This window comes from Salvelinus sp. IW2-2015, unplaced genomic scaffold, assembly GCF_002910315.2.
Source record: "Salvelinus sp. IW2-2015 unplaced genomic scaffold, ASM291031v2 Un_scaffold19, whole genome shotgun sequence".
NCBI classification, from domain to species: domain Eukaryota; kingdom Metazoa; phylum Chordata; class Actinopteri; order Salmoniformes; family Salmonidae; genus Salvelinus; species Salvelinus sp. IW2-2015.
Genome location: NW_019942505.1, coordinates 1,398,017 through 1,415,562, shown reverse-complemented (window position 1 = coordinate 1,415,562; position 17,546 = coordinate 1,398,017). Strand labels below are relative to the sequence as shown.

The following is a 17,546-nucleotide window of genomic DNA, read 5'->3' as shown; positions in this document are numbered from 1 at the left end:
ATTTAAACTAGGTAAGCCAGTTAAGAACAAATTCTTATTTACAATGACGGCCAAACCCGGACGACGCTGGGCCAATTGTGCGCCGCCCTATGGGACTCCGAAATCACGGCCGGGTGTGATACAGCCTGTTGTATTGTTATAATGAACAATTTGGGTCTATTATGTGTCGAGATATTTTATCTTGAATTAATATTTAAATATTCATATAGTGTAAATTAATAACGTTTTTTGGTTAATTTCCTATTTACACAGAAGTGAGCCCTCGCCAGTTTTGTACTTACCTCCTCTCTTCGTCGCTAGATGGCTCAAATTAATCATTTTTGTGTGGACAGTGCCACGTTCGGTTGCCAWACGTTGTCGAACGTTGCAGATAGAAATGCCATGACTTGAGTCGACACGATTGTTTGTTCTACATAACATATTTATTGCGGAACGTTCCAAAACGTTGTGTCCTGCTGAACGCGCCCCGCGAATGAGCCAGCAGTGTTCTGTTTCTATGGCAATGACACTTACGCCCTAGATACAGCTCGACGACATGCGTAGCAACCGCCAGGTTAATCAATTACATTTTAGACTAAAATCACATTTTCTTTTACACATTTATACATTTTCATACATGTATTCCCATCTATTTCAGAGTGTCAAATCATAAGTCATGAAACAAACGAAATGTTCTTGAACATTGTTACTACTTTCAGTAGTATCCCATGATGCATCGCCTTATTTTGTTGTAGCTGAGGGTGATAAGAAGACTGACACAGCCCATCCATCCTGTTTCTGCCGACAGAAGAGGAGCCTTTGGCATCATCAACGATAACAATGCCTAACATGGCAGAACGGATTTAGCCACTGTAGCAATTACGACAAGAATTTATATATTAGAGAATATTCGACGATATTATCATATTTTTTTTAGGGTAGGTATCACGGTAGGTTGTTAAATGTATAAACCCTTTTCCTCTCTGTTTGGTCAGTGGTAACACAGCAGCAGGACCCCTCCTCGATTGAACCTGCCTCTCTGGTTAACGTTATCTATATATCTATCTAGTTAGCTAAATTAGCATAGCTATCTATCTATTTGCAATGGTTCATTTTTTTGTCATGCTTTGTTTTGGAATGGTAAAATGCAATGGGGCGATGGTGAACATAACACGATCTTCAAAATCACCTTCGCATGCAGCATTATAACTAGAGCTAGCTTCCAATAATTTTAGCTTACGCGTTAACTTACCACGATTTTCTTGGTTGGATAGCTACCTAGCCATGTGTGACTGGATAGCTATCAATAAGTAATACTAGCTGACTTGCTGGTTGGTTGGCTACACAATGCCAAATGTATTTAACTTTACTAGCTATCTATGACACGTTTAGCTAGCTAGCTATTTAGATTTGGAATGCAATAAGACATGTTTACAAACATGTTAAGTGGCCTTAACCAATTGTTATGGACTGTTCAACGTTCGTCTCAATTACTGTGAACATTAAATTAAACAATTAGTTAACTACGGTATATGGCTAACATTAGCTAACTAGCTTTGCTGTCAAATCGATTTTGGATTGGAAAGTGCTGGTTGGTTGTCAGAAGCGCGTGTGATAGTCGGATCGGGTGCTGTCCGCAATGCAGGTGCTGAAACCTTAAACGCTCTACTATAATTTTGTAGTAGGGCAATTCCTTGGTAACAGGATGATGCTGGGACTATGCTCACTTTAAAATGTATGCCAAACAAAAACTAACGATTGCAAAGTTAAACAAACCATACAACTCTATGCACGACTTTTCACAATTTCCACTGAAAATTGTACAAAAAACGATTTACTTGTAGAAGAGAACAGATCTATAGTTGCCATGGTACGCTAATAGCATCCTAAGCACAGAGCGCCTGTAAATGTGTACATATTTTGTTATTTTTAGGTGTTTTTAATTGTTTTTGAAAACTATTTTGTTTTTGATAACATTTCATGTGTCTGCAGATTGACTGAAAGGTAAAACTTTTTGGCTAGCCTTTGTTTGAAAAGATGCATCTGGACATATTGTTTTACCTGGCTGCCAATTCCTGATCTTTTGAGAACATAATTTGAGGAGTTGCGTGCAGCATGAGAGGAATGGGAGATGGAGGAATACAGCAGAAGACTTGTAGAGAGGACGATTGGCTACTATTCTGAACTTTGTGTTGTGAGCTTTCTGGAAGCCAGAGCTGCTGAGGCATCACCCAAGTGGGTGCTGCACAGAGTGGAAGAGGAGAAGTCCAGTGGCTATAGGACTCCGGCTGGTTCCCAGACTTGCCCTGTACAAGATCATCAGCAGACTCCATCACCATCATCTACCATTCTCTGTATAGCTCCCTTCACTCAAGCCATGAGCTGCCCCTCTCCATCTTTGGAGGATGAAGCTATCAAAGACTTGTCCTCTATTGGTTGACCTGTCATTATATTGCTTGTTTGATTTTTGCTCTTGAAGTGATTTGAGATTCTATGAAAAGTGCTTTAGAAGTGTAATATGCATGCACAAGGCCTACTTTTAACAATTTCCACAGAAAGTTTTACAAAAACACATATACTTGAAGAACAGTGCAGATGCAAAGTTTAATAAAAGAATGACTGCACAAACAGCACAAACTGTCATTCTGTTATCAAACTTTGCATCTGCACTGTTTTTCAAGGTAATGTGTTTTTGTAAAATTCAGTGGAAATAGTTAAAAGTAGGCCTTGTGCTTATAGTTGTATAGTTTGTTTAACTTTGCAAGCGTTGGTTTTTGTGTAGCATAACATTTTAAAGTAAAATATGATTCTCAGCCTCATTCTGTTATCGTGGAATTGCCCWCTAGCATAAGGTATGTCTGACTTGCTTTTCCATTTGAATGACTAATGAATCAAGGACACAGTGTCTTATTGCTGCAAACCCAACTGGCTACCTGGCTGTTAAGGTGAAAAGTGGAACTGTATAGATTTAATTCGGCACATTTTCTAGCCGATAAATAAATATAGGCTAAATGTCTTAATTGATTCGCCCAAAGCACATGGAAAGTTAATTCTATCAACTGGAACAAAGTAGCCATTCAACAAAAGCATTTGCTCCACACCCACCCATCATGGTCCATAGGAAAGCTGTGAGTTCATGATAGCTCCAGCATACTCTTGAGGCAGCACCTGGCTAGGTGATTCATAAGTGATTTTCTAAGTCTTACAGTAAGTGTGTGAGACTTCTCCCCTCTTTTTATCACATGGGGTGTGTCTGGAGCGTTAATCTGTTTTAGCGAAGGATGGTAGCTAGTGTGACTTGCTGCTGCAGTTCATTGATTATTTATGTCTTCTGTGAGAGGAAATGCTTGTTGGTGTGTAAGCGGAAGGGAGAGAGGAAAGGGGAGTTGTCACTTATCACAGATATTCCATTTTATCTTCAAAAGCAACATACATTTTGGATAACTGAGTATACCAAATCACTACAAAGGCAGAACGAGGGTGGAGGGTTGTATGTTGGTGATGTAATTACAGTGTGATGTCATTAGATAATGTTGTTAATTTAATTTTGCCCTGTAATGTCACTGTGCTATCGCATTATCCGTAGTGATGGGAAAGGATTCTGGGAAGTAACCAGGCTTACTGGCATGATCAATGGGAACCTATCAAGCCTGATGCTTGGAAYGGGTGTGTGAGTGTCTGCCATCCATGGTTTACAGGAAGGACTCAGGATTACTCATCTATTATAAATTATCTCTCATAGTGCACTCTTTATGACACATCAGTCACTCTCTCTTTCTGTGATTACTCTGCTGTGTTGGGAGGTCAACTGGTGTCCTTTGCTTCTGTACACACAGTGAGAGAATTTGACATGGCATTGCTATCACTGAAGAGCATGTCTTAAGAGGTGACACACAATTTATTATTCATGTTAGTAAGATGATGATGCAATAGGGAGAAGCTATGAGATGTTTTATTGTAGCTTGCTAATGTATTCAGGGGGAAGGCTCTCTGCACTCAGAGGGGAAAATCAATGTGCTGTCTACTCCCGACTCAGTGGTGTTGTCTGGGAGAGATTGAAGACAATGGGGCTGCTGCTCTGTTCTGACTGACTGATGGTCTCTTACCTCACCCCTGGGCGCCGTCTCTGGCTGAGTAGTGGATGCAAGGATGTCCAAGGAGGGAGGAAGGGAGGGAAGCAGGCCCAGCCTGCTGCTGGAGACTGACTGCATCATGCTGCACCCTCTGTCACTGATGTTTGCTAATGTTCTCAAGATCTCTGAAAGCATTCTGTATTTACCCTCAGCAGCCTCATATGCTTTGTGTACTGAAGTGGAGGAGTAGCCTGAGGTTCCACCTAGAGTTTGTTTGTCCTGTTGTAGCCTCGTTTTTTGGATGACCTGTTGATAATGACCTATTCGGCCTATTACATACTGGATTTTTTTACTGGGTTAAAGTAGGCCTTTTGGCCAACCAACGGCGATGCTGATGAATTGTTTCCCCCTGAGGTTAGTCTTCTTTAGACGTAGACTGCCCACTCTGATGATAAAATCAATAGCTCAACATCAGCGTTTGTAAGCCAATTAGAGTAAGCAACAAAGGTATGAGCCTATGTGCCCCCTCTCCTGGCAAAAAGCATTATAATGGTATTGACCGAGTAGCATTCCAAAGACAATCTCGAGATCAATAGTGTGCTATTTAAAAAAWAWAATAATAATTATATCCTGTGTGTCATCATGTTTGGGCATTAGGCTAGACTACTTTAGCAAGCCCAAGCAAGTGGCCAGGAGTTTGGATGGATTTGATGGAATTGTCTTGTAGTCGTAGTGACTGTTCAGTGTATCGTCCAAAGAGGATTATCATGGTCACTGTCATTGGCAGGCAAAGTAAAGCTGGAGCACATCCCAGATGTCTATGGGTGAAAGGGTGAGCATTTAGGTTCAGCACTGAACCCCAGATGGTACGACTCTTGTTTTGATGTTGTCTGTTTGTCGTCTGTGTTTGCAGGTCTCTAGGACTGGTGTGTGTCTGCTGCATTGTCTGCCATGGCATCCCACAATGGTACCCTGGAGAATCAGCTGCACAGCGCCCAGAAGAACCTGCTCTTCCTCCAGCAGGACCATGCCAAAACACTGAAAGGTCTACATGCAGAGATCCGCAGACTACAACAGCACTGCACAGGTGAACATGCTGAACCTCGAATTGAACATGAACTGTGGCCACTATACCTAAATACATACACTTCATACTGCTACAGAATATAAAAACAAACTAGCGCAACCAAAATAAAACATTTTGAACACCTGGATTGCAAGCACACTAGATAGACTATTACATTCTGAGTCATACATGCTGAATACTCATTTACAATTCTGCCTGAACAACATGCACAGGTACATTAGATCACAGAACAGCAGCACTGCAAAGTTGAACAGGATTAAACATGAACAGACCACACCAGGGATCTTCAACTGGCGGCCTGCGAGACAAATGTGGCCRGCAGACTATTTTATTTGGCCCCTAAATGTTTTCTGAGCCCAACATTTATTACATTTTGTTATTACATTTTTGTTTTTTAGACATAAAAGATTAGGAATTTACCTCCAAATTATTTGAATTTAGAAAATGTATTCCCAACTGTTTCCACTCATAAATAGAGAGACATACATTACCGTTGGAAAGTTTGGGGTCACTTGGAAATGTCCTTGTTTTTGAAAGAAAAGCACTTTTGTCCATTAAAATAACATCAAATTGATCAGAAATACAGTGTAGGCATTGTTAATGTTGTAAATGACTATTGTAGCTGGAAACGGCAGATGTTTTTTAATGGAATATCTACATAGGTGTACAGAGGCCCATTATCAGCAACCATCACTCCTGTGTTCCAATGGCACGTTGTGTTAGCTAATCCAAGGTTATCATTTTAAAAGGCTAGCACAGCTGAAAACTGTTGTGCTGATTAAAGAAGCAATAACACTGGCCTTCTTTACACTAGTTGAGTATCTGGAGCATCATCATTTGTGGGTTCGATTACAGGCTCAAAAGGGCCAGAAACAAAGAACTTTCTTTTGAAACTCGTCAGTCTATTCTTGTTAGAAGGCCAGCATCTCGGAGTCGCCTCTTCACTGGTGACATTGAGACTGGTGTTTTGCGGGTACTATTTAATGAAGCTGCCAGTTGAGGACTTGTGTGGCGTCTGTTTCTCAAACTAAACATTGTAATGTACTTGTCCTCTTGCTCAGTTGTGCTTGTGCTCCGGAGCCTCCCACTCCTCTTTCTATTCTGGTTATAGACAGTTTGCACTGTTCTGTGAAGAGAGTAGCACACAGCGTTGTACCAGATCTTCAGTTTCTTGGCAATTTCTCGCATGGAATAGCCTTCATTTCTCTGAACAAGAATAGACTGACGAATTTCAGAAGAAAGTTCTTTGTTTCTGGCCCCTTTGAGCCTGTAATCAAACCCACAAATGCTGATGCTCCAGATACTCAACTAGTCTAAAGAAGGCCAGTTTTATTGCTTCTTTAATCAGGACAACAGTTTTCAGCTGTGCTAACATAATTGCAAAAGGATTTTCTAATGATAAATTAGCCTTTTGAAATTATAAACTTGGATTAGCTAACACAACGTGCCGTTGGAACACAGGAGTGATGGTCGCTGATAATGGGCCTCTGTACGGCTAACTCGATTTTCCATAAAAAAATCTGCCGTTTCCAACTACAATAGTCATTTACAACATTAACAATGTCTACACTGTATTTCTGATCAATCTGATGTTATTTTAACGGACAAAAAATTAGCTTTTCTTTCGAAAAACAAGTACATTCCTAAGTGACCCCAAACTCTTGAACGGTAGTGTATGTGGTTGTGTACCAATGTAATCGAGGTTTGAAATGATTGTTTTTGTCTGTTTGGGCTTCTTGTGTCAATTTGCAGTGTACAAATTATTTATAATTATGTTCCGGCCCCCTGACCATCCGCTCAAGAAAAACAATCGGCCTGCGGCTGTACCTAGTTGATGACCCCTGGACTACACCATAAGTAAAGCATGACACCCTGAGCCACAAACCAGAGCACACCACAGGGTGGCTAGCCAGGGCCAGGTCTATTAATTCCATCGCTCTGTGCTTTGGCCGATTTGTCAAATGTCCTTGGACAACCTACTGCTAAGCTGGCCTGTGACTCTCACTAATCCTGACCCATCTGTAGAGGCCTGCCATCTCACCTCTCTCCACTAGATACCTGCTTCTGCATAGGCTCTATGAATAGCATGCTCCTTGATGCCACTGCACCGCTCCTGTCAGAGCTGAAGCTTTCACTTCCCGGCCTGATCCTCTTCTCTTTTCACAGACTTGACCTATGAGCTGACAGTGAGAAGTTCAGATCCAACAGGTAAGACGTTTCCCAGGCCTTCCTCTATTATGGGACCCCAAGTACACACACATCCACACAGGTATCTGTTTCACACGTCACATTCCATTGCTAGAGCAATTGGCCTGACTTTCTCGCTCAATAACTAATAGCATAGTTATTGAGAGAATACTATGGATCTTTACTGGGATTGGCAGGCAGGGTCAGTTAATTTTCACATGATTTTTCTGTATATATAATTCTGTGGGAATCGTTTCTCTCTGTGTTTTGACTTGACTCTGCTGTCATTGTGTAAGTAATATAGGCCCTAGCAGTGCAGTGCATTGTTGGACAGAGACATGGAATATATTTGATGTATTTTGTAGCTAATAATGTTTTACCAATCGCAATTACTTTGACACTGATTTCAATTTGATTGGAAAACTTTAGGATTATGTGCTTTCAAATTAAAATGATATATTTTCTGCAAACTATCGTGCTGGCAGTTGTATTGTTAATGATGTTATGTAGCCTATGTGAACTAAGAATCACTCAATATATATAATGTTCAGGCTCTGCCTTCACCCTGGCTGTTCAACAGTGGCAGTGACAGTGAACAGCCCAGGCCCTAAAACCTGCAACGCTATTAAATAAGACTTTCTGCAGCAGAACAGAACAGAGGCCTCTGTATTTCTTTGCCCTGGGAATGGGAGAAAGCAGAAGGCTAGGGCTGTATCCTGGTAACACTTTTCCACCCAGGAAACTGCGCTGCAGCCAGAACCGCCTGCTGTTCAGGGCACTGTCCTCCTTTCACAGTCAGCTCATTGCCTAGCTCACAGCACAGCCCCCTCCCATCCCCCATATTACCATGGACATGTAACAGAGTCAAACAGTCTGAATTATATACACAGGAGAACTGCCCATGGGCATGCATTAGAACCACATGGAGGTCTAACCTTGGAATCTGACCTGTAGGCTAGTAGACAGACTCAAAGAATTGATCAATAATTACAGGACATCTATGCAATGGGGAAACAATATAGCAATCAATGTGATGTTGTTAGATATTCAGTCAGTAATATAGAAACAGTGTTAACAATGGGAAGAGGTTAAAGCTCTGCCAGTAAACCTGTCAGTAAACAGTTGTAACTAAGCCCTCCTACCCTCATGCTGACCTTTCAGGACATCATTACAGTCCTGATTAAGCCGCTGAAATAGCTCTATATACTAGCCAGAGAACAATGGGCTGATACACACTTTGTAGCATCTCTAGCCATGGACCCAAGCAAAAAAATATGATAGGAAAGTAAAATATCCTTTTGCTGAAATCGGAACTGTTTTAATCAGGCTTGATCTTTGGGCTACATTGGCTTGATATTTGATGTATTTTGTGCTACTGAATTATTGAATGGGAAATCAGTCAGTTCACTGTTACAGAATAAGAGTAGGTTCAGGTTGTATGACAGGTAACGTGTCTCAATGTTACCTTGTGAATCCTGTAATGGGGAGGTGTTCTTCCTGGCTATGTGCAGTGCAGACAGTGTGGTACTGTGGGGATTGTCGGAGACAGTAGCAGGTTAGTGTTGGACATCATGCAGATTGCAGTGCAGGAAATTAGATGATGTGCCACAGCACTAATGCACAGTCTGCAACTTACTTAGTACAGCAGGCAGGACTCAGCGGCTCTAGCCGGGGTCCAAAACAAAGACAACATCCCCCTTCTCAGCTGGTAGAGAAACATATCATCACCCCCACGCCCCTAATAGGAGAAAATTGCAGGCTCTTAAACACAGACATGGACAAACCCCCCCCCCCCCCCCCCCATTAAGCAGTAGAAAATCGACATATACTCTAGTATTAGATGTAGATGGTTGTGTGGGTTCAGCATATCATTATCTAGGATCTATGGTATGCTTTAGGCCTATCTATCTGCTACAGAGAGCTAATAGCTAGGCTATATCTGTACCGTAGCTGATTGTGAATGTGTGTTTGATCATTGGGTTGGGGGGAGGCGATGTGTGGGCAGTGTTGAGCTGGCGAGGGAGGAGGATGGGCAATAATGAAGGTCAGAGGAGAGCTGTGCCCTGGCTATGGACCAGAGCTGTATTATGAGACAGGAGCTATTGCCTCTCGCTCTGCCCACTGCTGATGAGTCTCTGTAGACATCCCTCTCGCCCACTCACATCAGCTGATAGACTCAATCCGTGGCCAGTGGGTGCACTTAAAGTGCCTATGGGCAATTAGTGTGTGTGTGGGAGGGGTGGAAGGTTGGATGTACAGTATGTGTAGCCTATATTTTATACAAAATTGCTGTGTGTGTGTGTGTGTGTGCGCGCGTGTTAAGCATTATTAGGATTTAAGTGACAGCTTTTTGTATTTCGTTTGTAGTATCTGACATGTACACATGCCTACGGTATGTTGACTGCAGATGGTAGCCCTACCAGACCCAATAGGAAAACAGCCTTATGTATTCCTTATGGAATATTTTGAGAGGAATGGACCATGTTTTATTGTGGATCCAAATGAAGCAGGCTACTGTATTGGTGACGGTGAATACTGGGTTTCTGATGGTTGTGTGTGTTTTGTCTTCAAATACAGGTCTAACAGTGTGATTTGTTTGTGTTTGTGCAGACAGCAGTGAGGCGCGCTGCAGGGAACTGCACAGTAAGTGCGAGGAGCTGGAGGCTCAGCTGAAGGTGAAGGAGGAGGAGAACACGGWGCTGCTTAGAGACCTGGAGCAGAAGAACGCCATGATCTCTGTCCTGGAGAACACCATCAAGGAGAGGGAGAAGAAGTACCTGGAGGAGCTGAAGATAAAGAGCCACAAGCTGGCTGTCCTGTCTGGGGAGCTAGAGCAGAGAGCCAGCACCATCGCCTACCTCACCTCTCAGCTCCACACCACCAAGAAAAAGCTCCTGGCAGGCAGTTCCTCCGAGGCCAGTCCCAACGTCAGCCCTGTGAGCTCCTACAAGCCCACCCCTCCCCCAGCTAAAGACCGGCAGCCTGGCCCTGAGACCCCTCGCCGCCGCATGAAGAAGAGCCTGTCTCAGCCGCTGCACTCGGAGTTAACCGAGGTGTACCGGCTGGGTTCTGATGGGAGGAGGATGGTCCTACGGGAGGCGGTGGATGCAATGCCCGACCCCACCCCCTTCCTGCAGGCATCCCGAGACATGCCTGATTTGCAGATGGTACGAGACCGGCCTGCCGTCATACCCCCCATCACCTGTGATCGCTCGTCCAGCCACAGCCCGGCACGGGACCGGCAGCACCATGCACACATGGGTGTTGCACACCGCATCCACCATTGCACCCCTCCCGTGGTGCCTCCTCAGCCAGAGCTGGAGATCCTGGCTGTGGACCAGGTCAATGGGGGCAAGGTGGTGAGGAAGCGCTCTGGGGCAGACAGAACAGTTTAACACACTCACACACAAGAGCGAGAAGGAGCATCACCTACTGTATAAATCACCTGCTTTTTATGCAACACTGCAATGAGCAAAGAATGTAAAATGGAAAACAGACAAAAAAATACCACCATGCCAAATGTTTTGTTTTGAAACACATGTGACTTACACATCCTGTCCTTTTTTTGCTTTGTCTCTCATTTCACTCTGTCATACATTGTGCACATAAACTTATCCGCCAAACATCTGCATTATTGCCTGCTTACCTGGTGAAACCATACACATATTGTCATTGTTACTACCAGGGGTGAAAGTATATTTCATTTCTTACCAGTGCGGGACTACAGAAATTACAGTAGTCTACTTTGCTGACACGGACAAACGGATCAATAAAAACAATGTTGTCTGATCCATATAATTGGCCTACGAAAAGGGGAGACACAAATACAATATGACGACCATCTAACCTAGAGGAGGAAGTTATTGTCCAAAGACAAACAAAAGTGGCACAGACCCAATGACAAAGACACTGAATATACGCACTCCAGGGATATGGCCGATGTTTTCCGCTACTGCCAATATGATATGCTACTGTTCGCACAATTCAGTTAATAATTTTGATAACTAAAAGACAGATTGACAATATTTTCATCCATCTCTTTAAAGTAATTAGCCAACAGTTTTTCCGCGATTGTACTTTTATTGTAATATGCCTGGCTGGGTCTCTGCTTTTCACTGACAGTCACAACTCAACAATCATCAACATTATATATACAGTTGAAGTCAAACGTTTACATACACTCTAGCCAAATACATTTAAACTCAGTTTTTCACAATTCCTGAAATTTAATCCTAGTAAAAAATTCCCTGTTTTAGGTCAGTTAGGATGACCACTTTATTTTAAGAATGTGAAAAGTCAGAATAATAGTTGAATTATTTATTTCAGCTTTTATTTCTTTCATCACATTCCCAGTGGGTCAGAAGTTTACATTAACTCAATTAGTATTCGGTAGCATTGCCTTTAAATTGTTTAACTTGGGTCAAATGTTTCGGGTAGCCTTCCACAAGCTTCCCACAATAAGTTGGGTGAATTTTGGCCCATTCCTCCTGACAGAGCTGGTGTAACTGAGTCAGGTTTGTAGCCCTCCTTGCTCGCACACACTTTTTCAGTTCTGCCCACAAATGTTCAATAGGTTGAGTTCAGGGCTTTGTGATGGCCACTCCAATACCTTGACATTGTTATCCTTAAGCCACTTTGCCACAACTTTGGAAGTATGCTTGGGGTCATTGTCCATTTGGAAGACCAATTTAACTTCCTGACTGTCTTGAGATGTTTCTTCAATATATCCACATCATTTTCCTACCTCATGATGCCATCTATTTTGCGAAGTGCACCAGTCCCTCCTGCAGCAAAGTACCAACACAACATGATGCTGCCAACCCCGTGCTTCACGGTTGGGATGGTGTTCTTCGGCTTGCAAGCATCCCGCTTTTTCCTCCAAACATAACGATGGTCATTATGGCCAAACAGTTCTATTTATGTTTCATCAGACCAGAGGACATTTCTCCAAAAAGTACGATATTTGTCCCCATGTGCACAGTTCCTAACTGTAGTCTGACTTTTTTAATGGCGGTTTTGGAGCAGTGGCTTCTTCCTTGCTGAGCGGCCTTTCAGGTTATTTCAATATAGGGCTTGTTTTACTGTGGATATAGATATTTTTGTACCTGTTTCCTCCAGCATCTTCACAGGGTCCTTTGCTGTTCTGGGATCGATTTGCACTTTTCGCACCAAAGTACGTTCATCTCTAAGGAGACAGAACGAGTCTCCTTCCTGAGCAGTATGATGGCTGCGTGGTCCCATGGTGTTTATACTTGCGTACTATTGTTTGTACAGATGAACGTGGTATCTTCAGGCATTTGGAAATTGCTCCCAATGATAAACCAGACTTGTGGAGGTCTACAATTGTTTTCTGGGGTCTTGGCTGATTTATTTTGATTTTCCAATGATAAGCAAAGAGGCACTGAGTTTGAAGGTAGGCCTTGAAATACATCCACAGGTACACCTCCAATTGACTCAAATGATGTCAATTAGCCTATCAGAAGCTTCTAAAGCCATGACAGAATTTTCTGGAATTTTCCAAGCTGTTTAAAGGCACAGTCAACTTCTGACCCACTGGAATTGTGATACAGTGAATTATAAGTGAAATAATCTGTCTGTAAACAATTTCTTGAAAAATGACTTGTGTCATGCACAAAGTAGATGTCCTAACCGACTTGCCAAAACTATAGTTTGTTAACAAGAAATTTGTGGAGTGGTTGAAAGACAAGTTTTAATGACTCCAACCTAAGTGTATGTAAACTTCCGACTTCAACTGTGTGTGTGTGTGTGTGTGTGTATATATATATATAAATACAAAAGTATGTGGACACCGCTTCAAATGAGTGGATTCTGCTCTTTCAGCCACACCCGTTGCTGACAGGTGTATAAAATCGAGCACAAAGCCAAAGGATCTCCATAGAGAAACATTGGCAGTGGAATGGCCTTACTGAAGAGCTCAGTGACTTTCAATGTGGCACTGTTATAGGATGCCACCTTTCCAACAAGTCAGTTCGTCAAATTTCTAGAGCTGCCCCGGTCAACTGTAAGTGCTGTTATTGTGAAGTGGAAATGTCTAGGAGCAACAACGGCTCAGCTCAGCCACACAAGCTCACAGAACGGGACTGCAGAGTGCTGCAGCGCATAAAAATCATCTTCCCTCGGTTGCAGCACTCACTACAGAGTTCCAAACTGCCTCTGGAAGCAACGTTAGAACTGTTCGTCGGGAGCTTCCTTGAAATGGGTTTCCATGGCCAAGCAGCCACACACGAGCCTAAGATCACCATGCACAATGCCAAGCATTGGCTGGAGTGGTGTAAAGCTGGCCGCCATTGGACTCTGGAGCAGTGGAAACGCGTTCTCAAGAGTGATGAATCACGCTTCACCATCTGGCAGTCAGACAGACGAATCTGGTTTTGGCGGATGCCAGGAGAATGCTACCTGTCCAATGCATAGTGCCAACTGTAAAGTTTGGTGGAGAAGGAATAATGGTCTGGAGCTGTTTTTCATGGTTCGGGCTAGGCCCTTCAGTTCTAGTGAAGGGGAACATTAACACTACAGCATACAATGACATTGTAGACGATTCTGTGCTTCCAACTTTGTGGCAACAGGTTGGGGAAGGCCCTTTCCAGTTTCAYCATGACAATGCCCCCGTGCACTAAGCGAGATCCATACAGAAAGGGTTTGTTGAGATCGGTGTGGCAGAACTTGACTGGCCTGCATAAAGCCCTGACCTCATCCCCATCGAACACCTTTGGGATGAAGCCCAACATCAGTGCCCGACCTCACTAATGCTCTTGTGGGTGAATGTTCCAACATCAAGTGGAAAGCTTTCCCAGAAGAGTGCAGGCTGTTATAGCAGCAAAGTGGGGACCAACTCCATATTAAGGCCTATGATTTTGGAATGAGATGTTTGATGTGTAAGTGTCCACATATGTTGTGTATTTGATATTTGCTGCGTGCGCTGCCCAAATTGCGGGCACTTRCGACTGTAGCCTAGGCAATTTAAAACATTTATTTTTTATTTTTAAGAAGCCAATGATCCTCTATGGCCAAGTCATGCTTTCTGTTGTAGTTATATAATTTTGGCAATTCAATGTACTTTAGGGAAAGCTTCCCCTAGCATTATGGACACGCCGCCTATGTTTTTAATGTGGCATAAACAACACCAGTCATTATGTTTTCATCTGATTGTTAATCAGTCACTCAACAAAGGCGCTCCTGTAGGCTACTCGCGCACATTCGTCCACTCACAAAATAATTTCAACATCCAAACCCCAACAGTGCACTGTGCACCCGCAATTTGATGAATGGAAAGAGACATCTGTTACAAAACCCCTATGTGTATTGTAATGACATTCTACGATTGTCATTAGGCCTAGATTTGTAGTATGAATTGATTCATCAACTGCGAGCCTTGGGTCTCTGCCACTCATCTCCGCCTTGTCCACGAGCATCTCCGCCACTCAGCTCCCCGCCTTGACAAAATGTAAGTGTTCTCCTCAAACCACAATGCAATTCGGATCGAATACCAGCCGGTTTCCAGTCAATTCGCAAATGTGTCATGCGGCTGACCTGCAGTAATGTTAAATAATGCTGTAATGGCCTATCGTTATTTGGGCATGTTGTATTAATTGTGATAGGCTCACGTTTTACCGGTATAACCAACAATTTATTTAGCCAGGACGCTGTATGGGACAGATATCGCCTTACTTTCACCCCTGGTTACTACTACAGTTAAGTTATCCATCCATACTTCATCTGGTCAGCAATATTGTCCAGTCATGTCAACAAGCTACTGTATATAAAGTATACAGCTACGTACATGCTATAGAAGTTAACTTATTAAACTAATACTCCCTGAATGTTATTCATCTTATTGTGATGTCATGTCAATATATGGACAAAACAACAGGAAAGAATCACACAAATGAATAGGTAATTGGCAAGTTCTTTATGCTGTTTAAGAATGGGTCAAATAGGGCGGTGTACAGTATGTGTTCTTTATGTGTAAGTGGAAGCAAGAGTGAGGTGTGTATGTGTCATGTATGTGACACAAAAATGCCAATGTCATAGCTTTCACTAAGACATTGTAGACACGCAACTTTGTATGACATATGTCCTTTATGATATCTGTAAATATGTAATGGATTTATTTATTGGTTGGTTGTTTTACTTTAATATAGAAAAATACATCCCAAGTATCAAAATAATGGCATTATATAATCACTTATTGTCATTCTTCTCACATCACACTTGTCCTTGAATACTATGTATATCACAATATATTAAAGTGGTCCTTTTTCTTACTAATGTGGTGTGTGTTGGAAAGAATCTAACCTCTGTCAAAGGCTTTCACAACGTCAGCGAAGCATGGGAGCCGAGCCTAGGAAGAATCTGAAGCAGAAACTGCTTGAAGTTTCAGGCTTCCAGTGGACATACTGTAGGATGAGAAACATGCAGTGGCAATTTAAGCATGTAAAACTTGGTGGGGCAAACGTAATATTTTTAGACGCATGCCAGCAAAGCCACTACACAACACAACACTAAACAATACATTAATTGTACTATAATGGTGACAAACGGTGCCCACAAACTGTTAGGGCCTACATAAAGCGGTCCCAACAGCAGAGCTTTCTTTTCAGCACCATGCAGTGAATTAGTCCTTACCCCTGCTACACCTGGCTATCAGCAGAGCCTTGTCTGGAAGCGAAACATTTAATTCAGCCTCATTAATTGTTTTAAAAAAACATATACTACCGTTCAAAAGTTTGGGGTCACTTAGAAATGTCCTTGTTTTCCATGAAAACATACATAAAATGAGTTGCAAAATGAATAGGAAATATAGTCAAGATGTTGACAAGGTTATAAATAATGATTTTTAATTGAAATAATAATTGTGTCCTTCAAACTTTGCTTTTATCAAATAATCCTCAATTTGCAGCAATTTCAGCCTTGCAGACCTTTGGCATTCTAGTTGTCAATTTGTTGAGGTAATCTGAAGAGATTTCACCCAATGTTTCCTGAAGCACCTCCCACAAGTTGGATTGGTTTGATGGGCACTACGTACCATACGGTCAAGCTGCTCCCACAACAGCTCAATAGGGTTGAGATCCTGTGTCCTCTTGCTCAGTTGTGCACCGGGGCCTCCCACTCCTCTTTCTTTTCTAGTTAGAGCCAGTTTGCGCTGTTCTGTGAAGGGAGTAGTACACAGCGTTGTACCAGATCTTCAGTTTCTTGGTGATTTTTCACATGGACTAGCCTTCATTTCTCAGAACAAGAATAGACTTATGAGTTTCAGAAGAAAGATCTTTGTTTCTGGCCATTTTGAGCCTGTAATCGAACCCACAAATGCTGATGCTCCAGATACTCAACTAGTCTAAAGAAGGCCAGTGTTATTGCTTCTTTAATCAGCACAACAGTTTTCAGCTGTGCTAACATAGTTGCAAAAGGGTTTTATAATGTTCAATTAGCCTTTTAAAATGGTATACTTGGATTAGCTAACACAACGTGCCATTCAAACACAGGAGTGAATGTTGCTGATAATAGGCCTCTGTACGCCTATGTAGATATTCCATTTAAAATCTGCCGTTTCCCGCTACAATAGTCATTTACAACATTAACAATGTCTACACTGTATTTCTGATCAATTTGATGTTATTTTAATGGACAAAATGTGCTTTTCTTTCAAAAACAAGGACATTTCTAAGTGACCCCAAACTTTTGAACTGTATAGCTGATATGGCTGACTTGCTTAAACAAATGTTGTTTCTACTGACAACTGAGATGTGAAAACTATGGCATAAGGGGTAGACGAGCGGATAAGAGGCAATCCGTAATTTCGATAAAGACATTAATGAGCGAGCTAGGACGGACGTAGTCAACATAAATATTTGTTCAGCACTTTTGAAATGTACAGCAACAGAATTCAGAACATGGGCCGTTCCTACAGTATTCTCCCTGTACACCAAGTCAGAACCGTAGGATAAATAAAGGGGGCATATAAGCAGACAGTGAAAGCTCTTACAATATTCAATGATTACATTTCTGTTAAACAGGCTATAGGCTACATGTGCACCACCAAGTCAGAAGAGTAGGCTAAATTATGAGGGGGAAATGGACAAAATTATTAGSGTGAGGCACATGGGCTACTAACAGCTTACTACATACAGTATTACTTTCTTAGTTATAGTATACATATCTCCCTGGCATATTACATCATTTATGCAGAAGCATACGATACA

General features: G+C 42.2%; 1 protein-coding gene across 2 annotated transcripts; it reads left to right on the top strand.

The window, feature by feature from the left end:
• The first annotated feature begins 554 nt into the window (after positions 1 to 554).
• LOC112068033 (coiled-coil domain-containing protein 92-like) lies at positions 555 to 15,611 on the top strand. Of its 2 annotated transcripts, none has more exons than XM_024135027.2 (4): positions 555 to 917; positions 4,966 to 5,139; positions 7,306 to 7,347; positions 9,937 to 15,611. In XM_024135027.2, the coding sequence occupies exons 2-4, from the start codon at positions 5,004 to 5,006 to the stop codon at positions 10,719 to 10,721; spliced, it is 963 nt and encodes a 320-aa protein (XP_023990795.1). In that variant the 5' UTR covers positions 555 to 917; positions 4,966 to 5,003; the 3' UTR covers positions 10,722 to 15,611. The 2 variants fall into 2 exon arrangements, with proteins under 2 accessions (XP_023990795.1, XP_023990794.1); XM_024135026.2 differs by having other exon boundaries at positions 555 to 929.
• Positions 15,612 to 17,546: the final 1,935 nt, after the last annotated feature.